The sequence below is a fragment of the Schistocerca serialis genome, chromosome 8 (assembly GCF_023864345.2).
Source record: "Schistocerca serialis cubense isolate TAMUIC-IGC-003099 chromosome 8, iqSchSeri2.2, whole genome shotgun sequence".
Taxonomy (NCBI): Eukaryota; Metazoa; Arthropoda; class Insecta; order Orthoptera; family Acrididae; genus Schistocerca; species Schistocerca serialis.
Window position 1 is genome coordinate 314,889,791 of NC_064645.1, and position 25,161 is coordinate 314,914,951.

General features: G+C 37.6%; 1 protein-coding gene across 4 annotated transcripts in view; it reads right to left on the minus strand.

The window, feature by feature from the left end:
• The window catches only part of LOC126416477 (myosin-2 heavy chain-like), a 123,907-nt gene that overhangs the window by 58,515 nt on the left and 40,231 nt on the right, over nucleotides 1-25,161 (minus strand). For all 4 annotated transcript variants that reach the window (XM_050084215.1, XM_050084214.1, XM_050084213.1 and 1 more), the window contains 3 exons: nucleotides 16,966-17,139; nucleotides 14,471-14,602; nucleotides 7,219-7,398 (listed from right to left, as the gene is read on the minus strand). In XM_050084215.1, coding sequence (XP_049940172.1) covers nucleotides 7,219-7,398; nucleotides 14,471-14,602; nucleotides 16,966-17,139 — 486 coding nt within the window. The remainder of the gene's footprint in view (nucleotides 1-7,218; nucleotides 7,399-14,470; nucleotides 14,603-16,965; nucleotides 17,140-25,161) is intronic.

Here is a 25,161-nt window from a genome sequence, read left to right on the forward strand (position 1 = left end):
AGCGGACAGGATAATTTCATCGCTGATGCACTGTCTACAATGCCAGATGGAGATTTGTCAACTATCAACATCACCGGCAATCCGTCCGAATTTAATGTTCTTATAATGACTGATAGAATATATAGGAAACATTTTCTTGACATGTGTAAGAACATGGAAAAACTACAGAATGAAGATCCTCGTTGGCATTCAATAAAGGAAACTTTAGCAAAGCCTGGAAACGATGATCTGAAGAGACTGTACAAAGTTGAGGACGATGTCTTATTTTTCAAAGGGCATCTTGATTCAGATAATTGGAAGGTGTGTATTCCCGAGAAGAATGAGAATGACTTAATTTTGCACACGCACATCACTTGGGGACATTTTGGAGTATTAAAGTGTGCTCGGAAGATTCAAGCATATTGCTACTTCCCAAACATTCGCAGGAAAGTGCACAGACAGTTAAGGAAATGTAAAATTTGTCAGCTAGCCAACCAGGAAATTTTTGTGTGAAAGATTTCCTACATCCTATTATACCCACTAAACCGCTGTCAATAATTTCGGTCGACGTCTGTGGTCCTCTACCATCATCAAGGGGAGGATGCAAATATATTGTAGCTTTTCTTGATATATTCACTAAGTATGTCAAACTTTATCCATTAAAATCAGCTACTGCTGCATCCATAGCCAAGAAGCTGGTCAAAGATTATATAGTCAAAGTAGGCAAACCAGAGGCTATTCTTTCTGACAATGGGTCAATGTTCACTGGATTTCGTTGGAGGCAAACATTAGCCAGTTGTGGTATAAGACAAATTCTAACATCAGTGTACCACCCTTCGGCGAATCCCGTGGAACGAATTTTTCGTGAATTAAACCGGTTCATGAGAACATATTGCCACAACCAGCAACCCAAATGGATCGATTATCTTCACGATTTTCAGGAAATTGTAAACAATATGCCACATACTACGACAGAATACACCCCATACGAACTGATGTTTGGAAAACAGGAACAGAATGACTGGATTCAACCAATTCCTAAAGTAGCTATTAACAAAATAGACCTACAAAATAAAGTACGACAATCCTTACTCAATATAATGGACAAGGCAAGAAAAAGGAAAATATATTTTGACAATCGACTTGGAAAAATAAAAACATATAAAGTGAAAGACCAAGTTTTAGTAAAAACTCATCCTAAGGCTTCTCTTATACAGAGGAACAACACAAAATGGCAATTATTGTATCAAGGACCATTTGTGATTACCAAAATACCCCATCCAGGAACTTATGTTTTGAAGGATGTGAAGAATGGAAAGGTGAAAGGAATGTATCCTCATCACTTGTTAAAGCAATTTCCTGATGACTGAAGATTCTGAAGATTGAAAATACTATTCTTATCAAATAATATTGATTAGAGAATTTTCATTAAACCTATGAATCATACTTAGGATAGTTTCTTTTTTTTTGCAACTTAGTGGTTAGTTTTTCTTTTCAGGCATACTGTACGAGAGATATGCAGACATTATGTATAGGTTTTCCACTGTAAGGATAAGTTTTCTTTTCAGTATGCAGAGAATTTAGCTATAGTATGAATGATTTCTTTTAAAAAATTTTTATTTAGTAGATAGTAATTTCAATCAGGTTTCACAATGCATAAAGACCATGGGTTAGTGACTCAAATGAATCTGGTCTATGGCAAGATATTTTTTCTTATGTCAACTTAACAATCTCAATGTATGTTTGTATTTGCTTTTTTACTCGCTGAGCTGAAGTCATGCTGTTCGGAAGGGGTAACCCGTTCTCAGTTTTAAAAGGACGCCTATTACTTTGTTTCAATCTTTTGTGATGAACATTGTCTTTATAATTGTACTATTGTTGTAACATACCTGTGTATGTAAATTATGTTATATCAATTGTTGCTCGCGAAGTTACCAACTGAGCGAATGCCTTTCAGTTATAAGCCCATCAACAAGTGTTAAAGTCCATCTGAAAGATGACGAGCATAAGTTGACACGGCAGCTCCAGTTGGATTTGTGTATAGTGCATTCTAGGGTTGTTGATAAAAATGAAGAACACCTTACGACTTCCGAATATTTCGAATTCAGGACAGAGAATTAGAAAGAACTTTAGATTAGATTCTATTTCAGCTCAGCATAGATCAAACACCTTTTCCACGGAACTTACACTGACTCTTATTTTCATGTTAACCATATGCGGAAAACCATAATACCCACGAGGAGACGGTGAAATGGGAATAGAATTTAATCAGTTACCCGGAGATGACTGATAGAAGGGAATCGTAGATGGACGTAAACCAATGCGTCGACGGTTCACCTCAAGACACAGAAGATTAACAGTGTTGTGTTTCTTTTGTGAACAGTGTTTAAATTCATTCAACAAAAAAAAATCCATATTGTAGATATTTTTTTTTATTTTCCATTGTAATTCAATTAATTATCCTTGCAAATGAGAAATACGAGGATGGTAAATCTACCCCGAGGTTTTCCTTGGTTTTCCTTTGTGGGGCTTGGCCGAATGGCTAGATTATCCATTTGAGACAGCCCAAGGCGAGTGACAGAAGCTTTGAATGATGATAAAAAAGGTTTCTGATCACATCTCATGCCATCCTCGACAAATGAATAAAAGCAAGCATGTAAGCTATGCATATATGCTGCATCAGGAATTCAGCACAGCATTTGTCAGCAGTATATGCACCCAAATCTATAATTTACATTTAGATAGTCATTCACTAATACCAAAATATCATAAGAAATGCAGTGGACATTAATACTCTAGTGGACTTTAATACAGCGTCATAAACAATCACCGATATAGTGTTGTGTGAACGCACGTATTTGTTTTTGCCCAAAAACGTTCGTCCACAAGAGGGGCATATATGATGTATCATGCAGCGTAACTTGCTGTGACAGTGCGAGAGAGAGACAAAGATATTGTTTATTACTCTGTGGCGGACAGCGCTCACATAATTATTCTTAGGATATAGTTTTTGTTTGTTCTGGTTAAGAGTAATTTTTAGTAGAGGAGAGCCATTCTTGTGACGTAAAAAAAATCGACGCCATTGCGAGTTTTTGATTCACATTGTAAAATATAAGTGCATATGGAAGGAAATCAGTTAATAGAACAATAAAATATTGTTCATTTCAAGAAGGTACGTCTTATTATACACCCAGCGATGTACTGCTATTGTGATTTACTAATAAACACCAGTTGAGAACAGTTCCGACGGGAGCGTTCAGTTCTAGTGAAATAGTTCGATGTTTTCTTCGGAAAAGAAGTCACTTCATGGATCATTCAAATCCACAATAGTAACTGGACATTTCTCAGAACTGAAAGCAATCTGATTGCTATGCAACAGACCCCCCGAAGAATATTTCTCCGTATTTTGGTTACCACTTTCAGCTCAACACGGTATCTGCAGCATCTGGAGCAGATTTCTACAACAGCGGAAGCGTGTAATCGCCATCAGTTTCACACACCGCCCTGTGTACGCTGTATGTATTTACCCACAACAGTGAACATACAGTTACTCACACAAATAGAAAGACAATACTAGGTGGTGTGGGGAAACATTTCAGTATAATGGCCCTGTAGAGCTAAACAGTAATTAGCCTAGTAAGAAAAGGAGTCGTTATAGCACCTGGGATTGTCAATGTGGATACTGTGTGGGTAATTGCTTCTCTAGCCAAACAATCAGACAATTTATTCCCCAGGATATCCACAGCTTGGGCCCCAACAAAAGACAAGTGAGTAGGTAGTACAACTAAGGTCAGAGAGAAGCTCCTCAATGGCAGATATCCTAAGGAGACATGAGTAGCATCGATTAAAGGCCCAGCAACTGCTCTTTCAATCACTACAAATTAGAACACTTGCGTAAAAGATCTGTTTAAAAAAATGTAGGGCTACATGAAATGTATTTGCAATTGCGAATACGATCAGATTCTGGCTGTGCAACGCACAATGAAAATTAGTGCCAGACCAGGACTTGAACCCACATTTCTTGCTTTACATGAGCTGTCACCATAACTGCCTCTGCCATCCGAGCATGCCTCGAGAACCGACACAAACCACCTTAAGTCTCCACATGTCTACATACTATACTCGCACAATTACTGTTATTCCCACACAGTAAGAGGCTTGCAATTACTAGCAGTATAGTAAAATGTAGGGCTCTGTTATTGGCTACCAGATTCACAGTAAAAAAGCTACCATTCTGGACAGCAAATGACAATCTGGATTCGTGGGAGCTGTTGAAGTGTGTCTCGTACCATCCATAGTTTTAGAGTCATCAGTGTAAATGACGATACCACTCCTGAAGAACCAGGAGAAACAGAAGCCAATAAGATCTATCAGGTAACTGAAACTTTAGGTCCTTGAAATAAATCATTCCTTTTTAGTTGTCTGGGTACTAACTAGGGGAAGTGTTCAGGAATATATCGGCAACACATTCCAAAAGGGACAGGCAGAGGTCCAGGAAGAGTGTCTTGCTGTGCAGTCCAACTGGTAATCCAACCCAAAGGCAAGTGTCCCAGGCTCTTCTACTCTCACAAAAATGGATAAGTCAGATGATTAGTAAGTTGCTGTATGGCAATTGTGTATCAGAACTGAAGAAGTAAGATTCACAGTTCGGCAAGGAGACTGTCAAACCTGTCAACCATAGTCCAATTGGGGTCAAGGTCATGTCTCAGTAACTATGGAGTAGAGTAGTATGATTCACACTCCAAGGGGCATGGGCTGGGAAGCAGAGAGTGTTAACCTTCGCAGACAAGACAGTGTTTCTCTCTCAGGCAGCTTTTGGGAGCAAAATATGCCGTATAAACAGCGCCAAGAGTCAGCTTGCTGGCAGTGTCCAAGAGTAAGGCAAGATCTCAGATAGTTGCACTCTGCATGTTCAGACCTCCCATGCAGACAGCAGCTTACATCTCTCAAGATCTGCTTGGTGTAGCTCTGAAACAAGAAAAATTATACCGGCATTGTCAGGAGAGCTGAGAGTACTCCTAATGCTGAGCAGCCATATTGTATCCAGGATTTGTGCCATATTTCACTGTTTTTACACTATCACATGTTGCTAATATATTCTGAGTTACTCATCCACACATTACATTTAAGTACACATGAAATTGTATGTTTCGAGCCATAATTTGTGGCCATGTCAAGTTTCTGAGCAAAGTAGTCATCTGTTTCACCTCTTATACGAACAGCAAGATAGATAGGAATACAGCAAAGGAAAATGCTTCTAGCCAAAAAAAGCTGAAGACTGGGTAGATGAGTCCGAATAACATTCTGATGTTGAATTATGTGATTATGTATCCATTCAATGCCTATTGCTGTATCATGTGGGGAGTCATAAGCCTGAAGCAGTTCCCAGTTGGTAAAAGGTTCAGTATATAATCCAGTGTTACGGAGGTTAAAAGATACGGGGATGTCTTCAATTTGTCATGTGTGTTCGAAAGGTAACAAGGAAGGAAGGAAGACTGAGTTTAACATCCCATCAACATCGAGGCTACTAGAGACTGAATACAAGCTCCTGATTGTCAAGGAAGGGGAAGAAATCTGATGTACTCCATCAAGGGAACCAACCCAGCATTTGCCTGGAGCGATTTAGGAAAATCATGGAAAATTTAAATATGGATGGCTGGCTGGCTGGCTGCGGATTTGAACCATTGTCGCCCCAGAGAAAGGTAACAAGGCAAGAAGAGGATGACACTACCATTGCAAAGTGGGTTATGAGGTGCTCAGCATGAATTGACGCATCTATCACCGTGATGGAGAACACCCAAACCAGCTGATGATCTTTGGTGGCTCAGTATACAACAAAGCTTGGCTCACACCTCAGATGAGGAGGTATATATTCCCAAAGAGAAGCAGCATTCCCAGCATTTGTTCTTACTGCATTTAATTAGGTAGCAAGCCCTTATACAGAGTCACTTAAAATGTGATAAGGGTGGTATGTGAAAGATGTCACATGAGACTTTTCACAGCCTTTCTGCAATTCTTAATAGCTGTTACAATCTTTGATACCAGCTGCCGATGGAGTGAGCCCATAGGAAAGGGGATGGCAATTTAAGCGACAGGTTAATGCATCAGGGATGCTTCCCACAATCTCATCAATGGAATTTGACAGAGGGGATCAAGGTGACAGCAGAGGTATAAAACTGCCAAGTGGCTCTTGAGAGAATCCAACATGGCAACTGGTCCATCAGTCAGTGACAAAGAATCCATGCTTAGCATAGAGATCTGGGAGGATAGGCATTACATATGGATGTGGGCTACTGTCTGCAAGGCTCCACAACCACAATGTGGAGTTGGCTCATGACATTACATAACATGAAACTAGGGGTTAATCTACTACAGCCAAAACAGAGGTGACAAGATGGTGGATTTCTTCTGGGAGGAATATGAACAGGAGCACCATACAGCAGTAGCGTCCTCGATAGTGCATCTACATCTACACCTACACTTATACTCCGCAAAACACCATGAGGTGCATGGCAAAGGGTACATCCCACTGTACCAGTTATTAGGGTTTCTTCCTGTTCCATTCATGTATGGAACCTGGGAAGAATGATTGTTGAAATGCCTCCATGTGTGAGTAATTATTCTAATCTTATTCTCACAATCCCTATGTGAGCAATATGTAGGGCTTGTAGTATTTCCCAGAGCAATCACTTAAAGCCATTTCTTGAAACGTTGTTAATAGACTTTCTCGGGATAGAAGTGCCATGTTTGTCAGTTAAGGTTCAACTGCTAATTTGTTAAGTTTCTATATGTTACAAGACCATTATTACTGTACTTACTTTCTGCTTTGTATTTTAATGCACTAGGTGTGTGGAGAATTACAATCAGCATGGCTAACAACAAAATACCCATAATTCTAACTCGATGCCTCCGATGTAATTCCCGTTTGCACTCAGAGTTATTTCCTTTTCATATTGTTTTCTACAGTTTTTCACTTCCTTTCCTTTTTTCTTTCATCCATAACTTGTCATGGATTACATCTAAATCTACACTATTAATTAAAAGGTAACAAAATACAATAAACATGATGACATGTTATATAAATAAAGCTAGTTTCTTCCATCCCTTAAAAAAAAGCAACTGTACAAATGTATTTCCTCATGAAATAACCTCTTTTTTATAGTTACACTGTAAACTTATCACGAAATTATAATCCATGCCTGCTATAAAATGTAAAGTATTAGAATCAGCATGCCTTACCTCCATTTTTTCATTGGACATATTGCACTCTTCAACTGTCAGAGCCAGTTTTGAACACAGTTCAGAAATTTTTTCTGAAAGCTCATTTGTTTCACTTGCCAGTAGATTATTTTGTGCATTAAGCTCTTCAGTTCCCTTCTGTAACTCTGAATAGGTTTTCCAAGCTTCACATTTTTCAGCCTGCAACAAATAATACCAAAATCACACACACACACACACACACACACACACACACACACACACACACACACACACGAGAGAGAGAGAGAGAGAGAGAGAGAGAGAGAGAGAGAGAGAGAGAGATATTTTTTATTTTATTTGCTGCCATTTGCAAATGACCTGTCACATTGATACTAACACAGGTACAGTTTTCACAATATAAAACTGTACATGTACAGAATGTGAAACTTATTTGATATTTATTATTTTTTAATAATATTTAACAATGTTGCAGCTTTACATATTTATAGACTTTAAAATAATTAAGATATGGCAAATCTTAATATTGACAATTTATGTATCGAAGACAGGAATTTTGGAAAATAAAGAAGAGGTTAAGACATTATAAACCTGGAAAAAATTTCTAAAATAACTAGATTCTTGCATTTAAACAGGAGAAATAAAAGATAATAGGAAAGCACACAGATTTGTATTACAGATCATGCCACCACCTAGCTAGCCTATCTCTGATGCTCGGCAAAGCATCAGGCCTGTCACATTCAAGGCAGTGTACAAAATGTATCTAATATTCATTTTATAAATTTATGCATACAGAGGTGTATTTGTATTATTACATTATTTGTGCATCTTTGGTTTCTTATTTGTGTGTGTTATGTGCACAGATCTTTGTGTTGTCGTGTATAGGTAAAGCTGTTTTTTTCTAAACTTATACCCAACTATCTCACTTTCAGTACAGGTATTACTTTATCTAAGCTTAATAAACAATTACATCATTTAAATTACATGCATTACACTAGACATTTGTAAATACATCAAAATATTTTATGACAGTTGATCCATTTTTGTGTCCCTTAATTTAGGCTCCCCAATTTAGTATTGGAGGGTAGCATGGAGGGTAAAAATCATAGAGGGAGACCAAGAGATGAATACACTAAGCAGATTCAGAAGGATGTAGGTTGCACTAGGTACTGGGAGATGATCACTGGATAGAGTAGCATGGAGAGCTGCATCAAACCAGTCTCAGGACTGAAGACCACAACAACAATTTATCTTACTCTTGTTGTTGTTGTAGTCGTCTTCAGTCCAAAGACTGGTCTAACACAGCTCTCCATGCTACTCTATGTTGTGCAAGCCTCTTCATCTCCAAGTAAGTACTGCAACCTACATCCTTCTAAATCTGCCAACGTATTCATCTCATGGTCTCCCTCTACGATTTTTACCCCCCATACTTCCTCCAATACTGAACTGATGATCCCTTGGTCACTCAGTATGTCCTATCAACTGATCTACCCTTTTAGTCTAGTTGTGCCACAAATTTCTTGTTCCACAATTCTATTCAGTACCTCTTCATTAGTTATGTGATCTACCCATCTAATCTTCAGCTCTCTTCCGTAGTACGGGATTTCATAAGCTTCTATTCTCTTCTTGTCTAAACTTTTAATGATCCATGTTTCATTTCCATACATGGCTACACTTCAGACAAATACTTTCATAAAAAGACTTCCTAACATTAAGTCCATATTTAGTGTTAATAAATTTGTCTTCTTCAGAAAAGCTTTTTTTGCCATTGCCAGTCTGCATTTCATATCCTCTACTTCAACCATCACCAGTTATTTTGCTGCCCAAATAGCAAAACTAATACACTACTTTAAGTGTGTAGTTTCCTAATCTGATTCCCTTAGCATCCCCTGATACAATTCGACTACATTCGACCATTCCTTTTTTGCTTTTGTTAATGTTCATCTTATGTCCTCCTTTCAAGACACCACCCCTTCCATCTGGCTACTCTTCCAAGTCCTTTTATGACTGGCAGGATTACAATGTCATTGGAAACCTCAAAGTTTTTATTTCTTCTTTTTTTCTTTCATTTCCTTTAATCTTGCTCAATGTACAGAATGAATAACATTGTGGAAAGGCTACAACCCTGTCTCACTCCCATGCCCAGTCTTTCTTTAACCTCTCTTCTAAGATATGTCGTAGGGTCAGTACTGTCTTGCATGTTCCTACATTTCTCTAAAAACTGAACTGATGTTCCCTGAAGTCGGCTTATACCAGATTTTCCATTTTTCTGTAAGGAAATCATGTTAGTATTTCGCATCCATGACTTACACACTGATAGTTTGGTAATTTTCACACCTGTCAGCAACTAATTTCATTGGAACTCTAATTATTTCGTTCTCATTGAAGTCTGAAGGCATTTCGCCTGTCTCATACAACTTGATATCAAATTGATGTTTCGTCACGGCTGGCTCTCTGATGTAGTTCTAATAGAGTGTCATCTACTCCAGCTACTCCTGGGTCTTGTTTTGACTTAGATCTTTCAGTGGTGTGTGTGTGTGTGTGTGTGTGTGTGTGTGTGTGTGTGTGTGTGTGTGTGTGTGTAAAGAAATGAATGAGGAGAAAATGACAAACTGTTATCACAGATTGAGGAGGAAAGACACAAAACGACAATCGCTTACTCACTCCCACATCATGAGCGTTGACCTACACAATCACACATCTGGTCAATCCATATGAAGTGATAAAAAAAATTACATGTTGCTTGAAAATTTTTGATTTCAATGATTTCTGTATATGTTAAAATATAGTAAATAATTAGTTCAAAATAGGTTTATTTTAACATATGCTAAATTCAATAACATCCAAGACTATGAAGGTAACCCCCAACCTGAAGTGATACGGACTATTCCTTGTGAATTGTAAGCCAAGACTGCTAAAGACAGTCTTATTCAGAGTAAATGTATGTTTTTTTCAAGTACAATACGTTATGTAACATTAAACCCATATGCATTTTTTTAATCATCTGTAAGTGAATCTTCTAGGCTTTTATGTACGTAGGTTAGTTTATGTGGGCAACTATGAAATAGTGTGGAGGACATTTATTAGTATGGACAATATAACAAGATGATGTATACATGTCTGCTTTCATACACTGATTTGGGTCCTCAAGTTACTGGTTTGTGTAATCATTCAAAGCTGTTTATGACTATGTTTACCTGAATTTATCCTGAGTATTGCAACCATTGTATCTGATTGGATCTTGAGTAGTGGACAGACTCATGCTCAACTGTTTTGGGTTCCCTGGTCATCGTGAGTCTGTGTGTGTGTGTGTGTGTGTGTGTGTGTGTGTGTGTGTGTGTGTGTGTGTGTACACTCAAGAAGAGGTTGTGTGTGTGTGTGTGTGTGTGTGTGTGTGTGTGTGTGTGTGTGTGTGATTGGATCTTGAGTAGTGGACAGACTCATGCTCAACTGTTTTGGGTTCCCTGGTCATCGTGAGTCTGTTGTGTGTGTGTGTGTGTGTGTGTGTGTGTGTGTGTGTACACTCAAGAAGAGTGTGTGTGTGTGTGTGTGTGTGTGTGTGTGTGTGTGTGTGTGTGTACACTCAAGAAGAGGGTACAACTATTGATTGAGACTAGATGCTTGTTACAATTACTTTTTGCATACGATTGAACTTACTGGTATGATTATGAGGAGCTCTATTCGTTTTGCTGAGTCAAAACATTTGAATACCATGGTTTATGTGGCTGACTGATTCCTACTCATTATTGAGTATATTATTATTGTCTGTACCCATCGTCATGAGTTTTTAGAGTTAGCTCACTCGTCATACACATAGGCTCTGAAATTTTTCTCTTCTATTTTTAAGGTTGGTTTGTATGGATGTTAGTAAAATTTATAATTCTAGTAATTTACATTGTCTCTATTTATTTATATAGCTTAGTGGTGTATTGATGTAGTATTATTTGTATTATTTGTCTTGTAACAGTATATTCCACAGATCTGAAAATCTGAATGCAATATCCTGATATATGCATAGATTATGATTTGTATAGTAGATACTTTCTTATCTTCTCTGTAATATGTTACATGTAAAATACTTCTATACATCCATCTCTTATCCTGGGCATCATTTTGTTCACTAGTTGGCAAACCTTATAGTCTGTCACAAAATATTGTACACATTGTTTCCAAATTTTATGAATGGGATACTGTAATAGGTCACTCTCCTCTAACATTACCTTTTTTCATAGAAATACCTGATACCATGTATACCATCGATTCTTGTACAGGTGAACATTATATCAGCTGTCTAACTGAATAAACTTCATATGATTCTGTATACGGTGTGTTATGTTTCAGGCTAAAATATTTAAAATTAAATTAATTTGTTAGTACTCCATGTGTACAGTTAAAATTACTCTTCTTTTAAAAATATTTGAAATTACAAAATTTCTAGCACATCTAAAATTCATATTATTAATTGTACAATCTAACACTAATCAATAAATTTATTTCTGGACTCATTTAAAAAATATTGATATATTTTAGTGGAGATTCTTCTTTGGTCAAGAAAGTTTGTGAGCTCTTTGGAATATTGTAATTACCACAGAACGTAAGTAGCAGTGGGCATGCCTCTGATGGAAGTAGATGTTTTTCTAAGTTTGTCAACAACAATGTAAATAATGTTTTTTTCTTAATCTGGAAAATGCAAAGACAGTGTGATGTTTAATAATGCGACAAAGAATAAAATCCAAGGAATATACAAGCAAATCTTCATCAGTGATTCAGTTCAACAAGAACCCACAACATTATAAAAATTACAGCCTCAAGAATGTATCATGGATGCAAGACCTTGAGTCAACAACAACGAGATAATTAAGATAAGTAAAAAGTTTTGCTTTTGTATACCTTATGCCTCTCTAAGCTTTTGAAACTATGAAGGTGGTGATGTGTCTTACAACACTGGAGGAGGAACAGAAAACAAAATCATCCACACTGTACAGGACTCCTTACCGTAGATGCGAAACTGTTTATGGCTATGGCAAAGAGGTCAATACTTGAAACACTGCCTTAAGAACAGAGTTCTCCTAAACGATCAGACAGCAACTCCGGACCTAAAAAAGCAATTCGACAGAAAGGACCGACTGTATGAAGTTGGGGAGGTGGACACAAAAGCCCCATTGATGGAGTTTCATGAGATTCTGTGTCCTTGAGTACTGCCGTACACCTGTCTAATATCAAAGAACATGCCAATATGCTAATCTTCTCTGTATTGTTCCAATATTAGCATATGTACCACTAAAGTGAATCCCATTGCTTTGTCAAATTATTCTTGCAATATCATGTGCCCCATCTCATTTTCATCTACATGCTCTTCCATTTCTGTAATACTGCCTACAAGTTCATCTCCCTTGAACAGACCCTCTATATACTCCCTCCACTTTTCCGCTTTGCTTTCTTTGCTCAGGACTGGTTTTCTATCTTAGATCTTGATATTCACACAGCTACTACTCTTTTCTCCAAATGCCTCTTTAATTATCCTGCAGACTGTATCTATCTTTCCTCTATTGAAATATGCTTCCAAATCCTTAGCTTTGTCTTCTAGCCATTCCTGCACCTTCATTCAATTTCAGTTTTTAGATGTTTGTATTCCCTTTTTGCCTGCTTGATTTGCTGCATTGTTATATTTTCTCCTTTCATCAATTAAGTTCAATATATTCCATGTTATCTACAAATTTCTATTTGGCCTTGTCTTTTTACTTATTTGATCCTCTGCTGCTGCCAATATTTCATCTCTTAAAGCTATCAATGCTTCTTTTACTGTACTTCTCCCTTTTCTAGTCAAGCATTGCCCAATGCTCCACCTGAAACACTCACTCAACATCTTGTTCTTTCACCTTATCCAGCCCCCATTTCCTTAATTTTCTGCCTTTTTGCAATTCCTACAGTTTTAATCTACAATTCATAATCAATAAATGGTGGTCAGAGTCTACATCTTCCCCTGGAAATGTCCTAAAATTTAAAATCTGGTTCCAAAATCTCTGCCTTACGATTATAAAATCAATCTAAACCTTCCAGTGTCGCCAGGTGTCTTCCATGTATACAACCCTTTTTCACAATTCTTAAAACAAGTGTTAGCGACGATTAAACTGTGCAAAATTCTACCAGGCAGCTTGCTCATTATCCTTCTCTTCCTTTTCCTACTATAGGAACTAAATTTTAGTCTCCTTTAATTATATGAATAATTTCTTTTATCTCATTTACATTTCATCAATCCATCTGAGGAACTAGTTGGCACATAACTGTAATGCTGTAAGTGTAAGATTCGTGTCTATATTGGTTATGATAATGCATTCACTATGCTGTTCACAGAAGCTTATTTGCATTAATATTTTCTTATTCAATATTAAACCCACTCCTGTATTACCCCTATCTGACTTTGTATTCACCTAACCAGAAGCCCTGTTCCTCCTGTCAACAAATTCACCAACTCCCACTATATCTTATTTCAAACCTATCCTTTTTCCTTTTTAAATTTTCTAACCTACTTGCCCGATTAAGGGATCTAACATTTTACACTCCAATCTGTAGAATGCCAGGTTTGTTTCTCCTGATGACGACATCCTGCTGAGTAGTGCCCACTTGATGGTCCGAATGAAGGACTATTTCACCTCCTGAATATTTTGCCCAAGGACATCATCATAATCCAACCATAGAGTAGCTGCATGCAATCAGGAAAAATTATGGCTACAGTTTCCCTTTGCTTTCTGTCATTCGTAGTACCAGCACAGTTAGGCCGTTTTTGTTGTTACTAGGCCAGGTAAGTCAATAATTCAGACTGCTGATCCTGCAACTGCTGAAAAGGCTGCTGTCCTCCTTCAGGAACCACACCATCATCTGGTCGAGAGAGAGAGAGAGAGAGAGAGCGAGAGAGAGAGAGAGAGAGAGAGAGGGGGGGGGGGGGGGACTTTTTCCTTAACTTTAAAATGACTGACATTACTGAGTAACCTGCCACGTTAGTATTCACATTAATCTCACACAATGAACTGTGGACATTATTTGAAAGTTCTTCCTACCTTACAACATATTTCCCATGGTAAAATATTCTTGTTAAAACTTTTTGCCTTTATTGATATAATAGATATATCATACAAATCTGCCTACCTCGAATAATGTTTTAGGGCATTTGAAGGAAAATCATACGTGAACTTACGTTTTGAATTGTAAAAACCGGCACTGGAAAGTGAAAGCTACTTTATCAAAAGTACACAGGAAGTTGAAATCATTTTACCTCTAGCATCAGTAATTCCTCTGAACTGTCAGTAGTTAGACTAATACATTGCTCTTCAGCCTTTTCGATGCTTGCTCGTCTCAAACTTGAAATTACTTCGAGTTCTTGAATTTTTGACTCCAGCTCATTAATCTGAAAATACGTAAATTAAATGCATTATTTGAAAGCAGTTCTCTCTAATAACTATAAAAAGGCTGGATGAAATTATGTTTAAATTAATATTTACAGCAACACACAAACTAAATTACTTATACATGAGCTCACTGCAATACACATGCTTAAAATTCAGACAAGAAGAGCGCAAATATTACACACTTCTATCATCAAGTAAGTTTACACTAGTACAAAAAGAAAGAAGAATACTATGCCCATTAACTATCTCCTCCCACTGTGTGTTAACAAGTTATGTCATAACCAGGGTTTCCATTTGATTTTAACTCATGCGCAGTTTCCTTTTTTTGGCACGAGAAATTTTTATTCCAGGTGTAATCCACTTAAATTTACTGCATACATTCTTTTCCCCAGGTCTACAATAGAAAGTTTCCGTACAAATATCTAAATAGCAATTTAAGAATTTGCCATAGTTTATGTAGTGCTCTGCAGACCTGCTCACAGCACTGAGTTTATCGTGGAATAAACCCATATTTCCTTTGCTGAAATTCCGTATGATATACAATTTTGGAGGCTTTAATGTATCCGCCTTTGGGAGCTCAACAGAGGCATGATTCATTAATTTGAAGAGATCCTCTCCAGTTTCACGAATCATTTATTCGAAGCACAACTTGTTTTGTGATGTTAAAATCCCATCTACAGGTGTATAAAACTGTAACATACTAGACAGGAGAGGAGGGAAGAAATATAATACAACATATCCAGAAAAACCAGAAGGGCAGACTAATGAAATAAGGTGACTCACTTCTATGTATCACTGCATTTTAGGCAGAACTAGAAAAAAGAAGAGGGCCTAATAGTGAAATGGACTTAAGAATGTTGTAACTGGATAGGTAGGAAGAAAGAGAGAGAAACCAAAACAAACTGTGTGAGTACAGTGTTCATTTCTCCTTCATCCCACCCACCCAGAGCTACATTCTTAGATCTGTTTAATTATTACAACTTCTTTTCTCTAAATTCTCACTTGATTATGTGATTTTGAATGCTTTCTAACTGACCTGATTGCATGTTACGCATTACCAAATACCATAAGTGAGTCGTTTTGTTTAATTAGCCTGCTCTTCTGGTTCTTCCAGATATGTTTATTATATTTATTCCTTCTTCCTCTTTGTATGTTGGTTTTATACAACTGACATGGGATTTAAACATCCCAAAACTGGCCGTCGTTTGAATAAATCTTTAGTACAACTGCAGCAGATCTCTTTACATAAATTAATGTTCCTAGGGGGTGACTGAACAAGATAATATTGTCCTTAAAATGTCCTGTATCACAAACATATTACATACCAAGTGAGACTGAATAGGTAAATGAAACAACTGTAATTACACAACATAAAATTTTAACTGGGTAAGTGAAACTACTGTAACTGAAATAAAGGAAAAAAATAGGGCATTTTGATAGTAGGCCTAAGTTACGAAGTTATCTTGATGGGATTAATAGCAGTACCAGTAGCTACAAGTGTTGAGCAATAGAACTGCGGTTCTCCAGTACTCAGCTTGGGAGAGTAAACATGTTTTGACAACGTTGACTAGAAAACATTCTTAGAAACTGTAAAGGTAAATAGGGTAAAATACAGGAAGCAAAAGGTTGTCTGCAACTTTTACAGACACCCAACAACCTCGCTCTATTTTGGACAGTATTGTTTGCTTATGTGCAACAATCGTAACATGAATATAGTCTAGGTATGTCCAAATGTAACATACTGCGTCACAGAGTGGTGTATGAAAGTTTTCCTGACAGGATGTCTGTGCATACACAGGCCAGGAGAGAGGGAGTCCTGGAAATTATATAGTGCGATGGTTTCAGAGCGCTGTCCCAATGCAGTGCTCCTTCTCCAGTAAGGCCACTGTGAGGTTCATAAAAGTCAAATCGTTCAGCAACGGTTTGCACAACAGGTTGACATTGACCTGATCGACTGCCTTGTTTGAGCACTGCACTTTACTTCCAATAAAAACCTGTGAGCCAAAATGAACTACCACTTGCCAATACTCACCCATGGAACTAGTGCCGGATACATGGGCAAGTCTTGCCGATGAAGAGAGATTACTGGATTTACAAAGCTGTCACAGACTAGTGGAGTTATGAGGATCTCCTTGATACCGTCAATATGCAAATTTCAACCTGTTTGGTTCTTACGATGTTTCATACCCTTTCACTTGAAAACTTGTTATAAATCTGGATGGCAGGACAAGGATTTCAACTGTCATCATACCAGACGCAACTCCAGTGCGCTACCCACTCCTCCACCTTGCTCGAGAGTGATAAAAGTGTTGGGAAAGGGTACCATTAAGTAGGCTACTAGGTTGAAACATCAGGCACTCACCTCTTTATTCAATTCAGCTATTTCTGTCTCGTGTACCTTCTCAGTGCTTGCTTGTAGTTTATCTTGCCCCTCATTTTCCACCTCTAAAGACGTAATTACATTCTGTATTCCTTCATTCTCATTTTCTAAATTGGATAACTGTAAACGTAGTCTCTGAATATCATGCCATTGATCCTGTACAGATAAAAGAAATTAAAACTATTGAAACAACAAGATATATAAAAAAAACATGCTGGCCAATTTCAGATGTCAAAGATTTTGCGAAGAAAGTAGGTTAATGGCCTTCAATGTTGTCATCACTTCGCACAATGAAATAGGAATATATTAAATATTTCTTCCCCCACGAAAGGCGTAGGCTCCACCCACCCACCCCCGAAAAATCAAGTGGCTGTATAAGCCTTTCACTAACGCACATGGCGCGAAATGATTAGCACGTGGACGCGGGCCCAACCCTAAAAATCTTGGCTGAGATGACAGCTGCAGAATTGGTAAAATTAAACTTTCTCTCTCTTTAGGTTTAACTTGCTTCAATTTAATCTCGCTTACAGTACCTTGTACAATTATGGTAATATTTAACATTCTAAAGCTTATAAAGTCTAATAATTTTCATTGATAAAGTTACATTACTAACAGGCAAGTTCCAATGACTATTTTCTGAATTTTGAGATCCTTATACACACTACAAACTACATCTGCCAATTGTGTAACATTAAATTTCCATAGTAACATATTTCAAGCCAAATTATTCTCTAAGGTCTTCCGAAGCAATTCACATGAAACAAAAATTTACCTCCATTTTCTGCTATGAATTAAATGTCCCCACAACAGTTAACAACAAAGTTCAAACTTAACAACCATATCATCATATCATCCAAAGATATTACTAACCAAAGGCATTCTTTTGAACATCATTGGTATCATTAGAGCCACTTGGAGCTCTGAGATACGGCAATCTGAACGTGCCCCGACACATTCAATAATAATGTTGAACCATCAATATATAGACTGCTTGACAGTGCTAAGTGAAGATATTGTTAATATAGATGAGACATATAAACTTGTAGGAGGCAGGCAACCATGGTCATATCCTACTGTACTATTTGGAGCTAAATAGGACACTTTAGCAAAGTCTCTCAGCCTGTCAACAAATGACATTAATAATCAAATTTCTCATGTGACATGTTTCAGATTTATTTCGATAATCGGATATCCAAGTGCACAGTGGGTGACAGGACAGGAGCGATTCTAGATGTATATGTACCACAAGCTGAGTACTCACTAGTGTATCAGCTAATATTACATATGCATTTAGTTACCCCAGCATCTTGTGACCGTATTTGCACTTCGATTCATGGTGAAGGAAATAAATCCGAAATTGCATCACATGAAAAATTTGAATAATAAAGCAATTTTTCACCTTTTGAAATGACATTTACTTCTGTGATATTAAGATCATTGCTAGCTAAATTTATTTTGTTTCGTTCTAATGATTTAGGTTCAAACTGCAACATTTTGATTTCAGTTACATTTACATTCAGTCCACTTTGATGGAATTGGGATTTAATTTTCTCTACAGTATTTACAACACTTTCCGGAGTTCTTTCAGGCGCCTCATTTTCAACTAGGGCTGATGTATCGTCAACAAATAAAACTTAATGAGCACCAGTACAAAATGGTAGGTCATTTATGTAGAAAAGGAATATGGACGGACCCAATATAGAACCCTGCAGGGCTCCTTGGCCCATTATTTTCCAGTTTGAGACTTAATTTCATGAATTTGAAGTTATAATTACTCTTTGTTTCCTATCTGTTGTGAGGTGAACATATAATAAAGCAGTGTGTGAGATTCTGTATACATGAAATATGCGTAGAAGTAAGGAGTATTTCATGAATCTAAAGCTGTTGTAAGATAAATTATTCCTGTGACCTTTCTGCCCTTGTCTACTCATCCAACCCAGATGAGGTTTGGTTTTTTTAAAGACAAAATTTCATTTTCCACGTCCCTTTGAGTGATTTTTCAAACTGTTTCAAAGATGTGTTCAGGTTGTATCCAACTTTATGTGATTTACATTTTCTTGATGGATGCTATACCTTCATCTTACATCATTCCATTTAAGAAGAATTCATTGAAACAATCTGACATCTTATCAACAGGTTTTATTAGATTAGATTTATTTTCATTCCAATTGATCCATACTGAGGAGGTCCTCCAGGATATAGAACACGTCAGAAAAAAAATAATAGGTGACAAATATTTACAACTGAAACAGATAAGTTAATGAACCTTCCACAAGCCCCAAGTGGAATGACCGTAATTTTTTTTAATGAACACTATATGAAAGAACCATTTAACAAACACTCATTTACAAAGATCGCATTAATGCACTGAATTCAAAATTTAAGAAAGTTTTTATTATTTGTAAGGTAACGAACATTTAATAGAACCACCACAATACTTGAAACTTCCTGGCAGATTAAAACTGTGTGCCCGACCGAGACTCGAACTCAGGACCTTCCCAAATTCGAGTTACAGTCGGGCGCACAGTTTTAATCTGCCAGGAAGTTTCATATCAGCGCACACTCCGCTGCAGAGTGAAAATCTCATTCTGGACCACAATACTTACTTACAATTAACACATTACTACACTGAAATGGTGCAGAAGTTAGATTGTGGTGTACACACACACACACACACACACACACACACACACACACACACACACACACACACACACAAATGAGTTGGCCATCAATAAATCCTTTAGGCTTCTCTTAAACTGAATTTCATTGGTTGTTAAGCTTTTTATGGCTCCTGGCAAGTTATTGAAAATGTGTGTTCCTGAATAATGTACACCATTTTGTACAGCAGAAAGTGATTTTAAATGACTATGAAGATTATTATTATTTCTAGTACTGATTCCATGAATTGCGCTATTGGATTGAAAAAGTGATATATTTTTAATGACAAATTTCATTAAGGAATAAATATATTTGGAAGCAGTAGTTAATATCCCTGGTTCCCTAAACAGGCTTCTGTAGGATGGTCTTGAGTTCACACCACATATAACTCTTACTGCACGTTTTTGTGACCAGAAAACTTTAACTTGGCTTGATGAATTACCCCAAAAAATAATACCATATGACATTATGGAATGAAAGTAAGCATAGTATGCCAAGTTTTTCATTTTTATATTCCCTATGTCTGACAAATCGCATTGCAAATAGGGATTTGTTAAGACGCTTCAGCACTTCTGTGGTGTGCTCCTCCTAGTTGATAATAAATTTAAGCTGTAATCCCAAGAATTTAACAGTGTCCACTTATTCTATCTGTTTGTCATGGTACGTTACACATATACTCGGGGGACACCCCTTACAAGTTTTGAACTGCATGTAGTTTGCTTTTTTAAAGTTTAGCGACAAAGAATTGGCTAGGAACCAGTGATTAATGTCCACAAATGTTTTATTAGCCAATCTTTCTAAGACTACACTTGATTTGCTATTTATTGCAATGTTTGTATCATTGGCAAACAAAACAAACTTGGCATCTGGGAATGTTATTGATGAAAGGTCATTGACATACACAAGAAAAAGTAGTAAGGGCACTCCTAAGATGGAACCTTGTGGGACCCCACATGTAATTGGCTCCCAGTTGGATGATGCCTGATAGCTTAATACAAGTATCTTTCCTGCCAGAGATATAAGATTTGAACCATTTTGCATCATTTCCTGTTACACCATAATATTCTAATTTATTTAAAAGGATATTGTGATTTACACAGTGAAATGCCTTTGACAGATCACAAAATATACCAGTTGCCTGCTACTTTTTTGTCTAATGAATTAACTACATTTTCACTGTAAATGTAGATAGCCTTCTCAATACCAGAACGATTTAGAAATCCAAACTGCTACTTTGACAGTATGTTATTTGTGATAAGATGGTTACAAATCCAATTGTACATTACCTTTTCTAAAATTTTTCAGAATGCTGGCAAAAGTGAAATTGCGCGGAAATTTGATGCTATTTCCTTACATCCCTTCTTCAACAGTGGCTTAACTTCAGTGCATTTCAATCATTCAGGAAACATTCCACTGATTAACGACTGGTTACACAGATAGCTTAATATGATACTTAACTCAGAATGCATGCAGCTTTACTGTATGGTTAAATGATGATGGCATCCTCTCGGGTAAAATATTCCGGAGGTAAAATAGTCCCCCATTTGCATCTCCGGGAGGAGACTAGTCACGAGGACGTCGTTATCAGGAGAAAGAAAACTGGCATTATACGGATCGGGGCGTGGAATGTCAGATCCCTTAATCGGGCAGGTAGGTTAGAAAATTTGAAAATGGAAATGGATAGGTTAAAGTTAGATATAGTGGGAATCAGCGAAGTTTGGTGGCAGGAGGAACAAGACTTCTGGTCAGGTGAATACAGGGTTAGAAATACAAAATCAAATAGAGGTAATGCAGTAGTAGGTTTAATAATGAATAAAAAAATAAGACTACGGGTAAGCTACTACAAACAGCATAGTGAACGCTTTATTGTGGCCAAGATAGATACGAAGCCCACACCTACTACAGTAGTACAAGTTTACATGCCAACTAGCTCTTCAGATGACGAAGAAATTGAAGAAATGTATGATGAGAAAAGAAATTATTCAGATAGTGAAGGGAGACGAAAATTTAATAGTCATGGGTGACCGGAATTCGATAGTAGGAAAAGGAAGAGAAAGAAACGTAGTAGGTGAATATGGACTGGGGGTAAGAAATGAAAGAGGAAGCTGCCTAGTAGAATTTTGCAAAGAGCATAACTTAATCATAGCTAACACTTGGTTCAAGAATCAAAAATGAAGGTTGTATACATGGAAGAAACCTGGAGATACTGACAAGTTTCATATAGATTATACAGGGTGATTCAAAAAGAATACCACAACTTTAGGAATTTAAAACTCTGCAACGACAAAAGGCAGAGCGAAGCACTATCTGTCGGCGAATTAAGGGAGCTATAAAGTTTCATTTAGTTGTACATTTGTTTGCTTGAGGCGCTGTTGACTAGGCGTCAGCGTCAGTTGATGCTAAGATGGCGACCGCTCAACAGAAAGCTTTTTGTGTTATTGAGTACGGCAGAAGTGAATCGACGACAGTTGTTCAGCGTGCATTTCGAACGAAGTATGGTGTTAAACCTCCTGATAGGTGGTGTATTAAACATTGGTATAAACAGTTTACAGAGAATGGGTGTTTGTGCAAAGGGAAAAGTTCTGGACGGCCGAGAACGAGTGATGAAAATGTAGCACGCATCCAGCAAGCATTTGTTCGCAGCCCAGGAAAATCGACTCGCAGAGCTAGCAGAGAGCTGCAAATTCCACAATCAACTGTATGGAGAGTCCTACGAAAAAGGTTAGTTATGAAACCTGAACGTCAACTACCCGAGGCGATGGATCGGCCGCCAGGCAGCCCGTGACAGAGCACTTCATCACTGGCCTCCAAGAAGCCCTGATCTTACCCCCTGCGATTTTTTCTTATGGGGGTATGTTAAGGATATGGTGTTTCGGCCACCTCTCCCAGCCACCATTGATGATTTGAAACGAGAAATAACAGCAGCTATCCAAACTGTTACACCTGATATGCTACAGAGAGTATGGAACGAGTTGGAGTATCGGGTTGATATTGCTCGAGTGTCTGGAGGGGGCCATATTGAACATCTCTGAACTTGTTTTTGAGTGAAAAAAAAACCTTTTCAAATACTCTTTGTAATGACGTATAACAGAAGGTTATATTATGTTTCTTTCATTAAATACACATTTTTAAAGTTGTGGTATTCTTTTTGAATCGCCCTGTATAATGGTAAGACACGAGATTTAAGAACCAGGTTTTAAATTGTAAGACATTTCCAGGAGCAGATGTGGACTCTGACCACAATCTATTGGTTATGAAATGTAGATTAAAACTGAAGAAACTGCAAAAAAAGGTGGCAATTTGAGGAGATGGGACCTGGATAAAGTGACTAAACCAGAGGTTTTACAGAGTTTCAGGGAGAGCATAAGAGAACAATTGACAAGAATGGGGGAAAGAAATACAGTAGAAGAAGAATGGGTACCTTTGAGGGATGAAGTAGTGAAGACACCAGAGGATCAGTTAGGTAAAAAGACAAGGGCTAGTAGAAATCCTTGGGTAACAGAAGAAATATTGAATTTAATTGATGAAAGGAGAAAATATAAAAATGCAGTAAATGAAGCAGGCAAAAAGGAATACAAATGTCTCAAAAATGAGAATGACAGGAAGTGCAAAATGGGTAAGCAGGGATGGCTAGGATGTAGAGGCTTATCTCACTAGGGGTAAGATAGATACTGCCTACAAGAAAATTAAAGAGGCCTTTGGAGAAAAGAGAACCACTTGTATGAATATCAAGAGCTCAGATGGAAACCCAATTCTAAGCAAAGAAGGAAAAGCAGAAAGGTGGAAGGAGTATATAGAGGGTCTATACAAGGGCGATGTACTTGAGGACAATATTATGGAAATGAAAGAGGCTGCAGATGAAGATGAAATGGGAGATACGATACTGTGTGAAGAGTTTGACAGAGCACTGAAAGACCTAAGTCGAAACAAGGCTCCGGGAGTAGACAACATTCCATTAGCACTACTGACAGCCTTGGGAGAGCCAGTCCTGACATATCTCTACCATCTGGTAAGCAAAATGTATGAGACAGGCGAAATACCCACAGACATCAAGAAGAATATAATAATTCTAATCCCAAAGAAAGTAGGTGTTGACAGATGTCAAAATTACCGAACTATCAGTTTAATAAGCCACGGCTGCAAAATACTAAAGCGAATTCTTTACAGATGAATGGAAAAACTGGTAGAGGCCGTCTTCGGGGAAGATCAGTTCGGATTCCGTAGAAATGTTGGAACACGTGAGGCAATACTGACCCTGCGGCTTATCTTAGAAGCTATATTAAGAAAAGGCAAACCTTCATTTCTCGCATTTGTGGACTTAGAGAAAGCTTTTGACAATGTTGACTGGAATACTCTCTTTCAAATTCTGAAGGTGGCAGGGGTGAAACACAGGGAGCGAAAGGCTATTTACAATTTGTACAGAAACCAGAAGGCAGTTATAAGAGTCGAGGGACATGAATGAGAAGCAGTGGTTGGGAAGGGTGTGAGACAGTGTGTAGCCTCTCCCCGATGTTATTCAATCTGTATATTGAGCAAGCAGTAAAGGAAACAAAAGAAAAATTCGGAGTAGGTATTAAAATCCATGGAGAAGACATAAAAACTTTGAGGTTAGCTGATGACATTGTAATTCTGTCAGAGACAGCAAAGGACTTGGAAGAGCAGTTGAACAGAATGGACAGTGTCTTGAAAGGAGGGTATAAGATGAACATCAACAAGAACAAAACGAGGATAATGGAATGTAGTCGAATTAACTCAGGTGATGCTGAGGGAATTAGATTAGGAAATGAGACACTTAAAGTAGTAAAGGAGTTTTGCTATTTGGGGAGCAAAATAACTGATGATGGTCGAAGTAGAGAGGATATAAAATGTAGACTGGCAATGGCAAGGAAAGCGTTTCTGAAGAAGAGGAATTTGTTAACGTCGAGTATAGATTTAAATGTCAGGAAGTCGTTTCTGAAAGTATTTGCATGGAGTGTAGTCATGTATGGAAGTGAAACATGGACAATAAATAGTTTGGACAAGAAGAGAATAGAAGCTTTCAAAATGTGGTGCTACAGAAGAATGCTGAAGATTAGATGGGTAGATCACATAACTAATGAGGAGGTATTGAATAGGATTGGGGAGAAGAGGAGTTTGTGGCACAACTTGGCTAGAAGAAGGGATCGGTTGGTAGGACATGTTCTGAGGCATCAAGGGATCACCAGTACTGGAGGGCAGCATGGAGGGTAAAAATCGTGGAGGGAGACCAAGAGATGAATACACTAAGCTAGTTCAGAAGAATGTAGGCTGCAGTACGTACTGGGAGATGAAGCAGCTTGCACAGGATAGAGTAGCTTGGAGAGCTGCATCAAACCAGTCTCAGGACTGAAGACCACAACAACAACAACAACAACAACAACAACAACAACAACTCAGAATCACATTCTTTAATTAACTTTGTTGATATTTCATCATAACCACTAGATTTTTTATTTTAAGACTTTATGATGGACATTACTTCTGCTGGGGTAGTGAGGG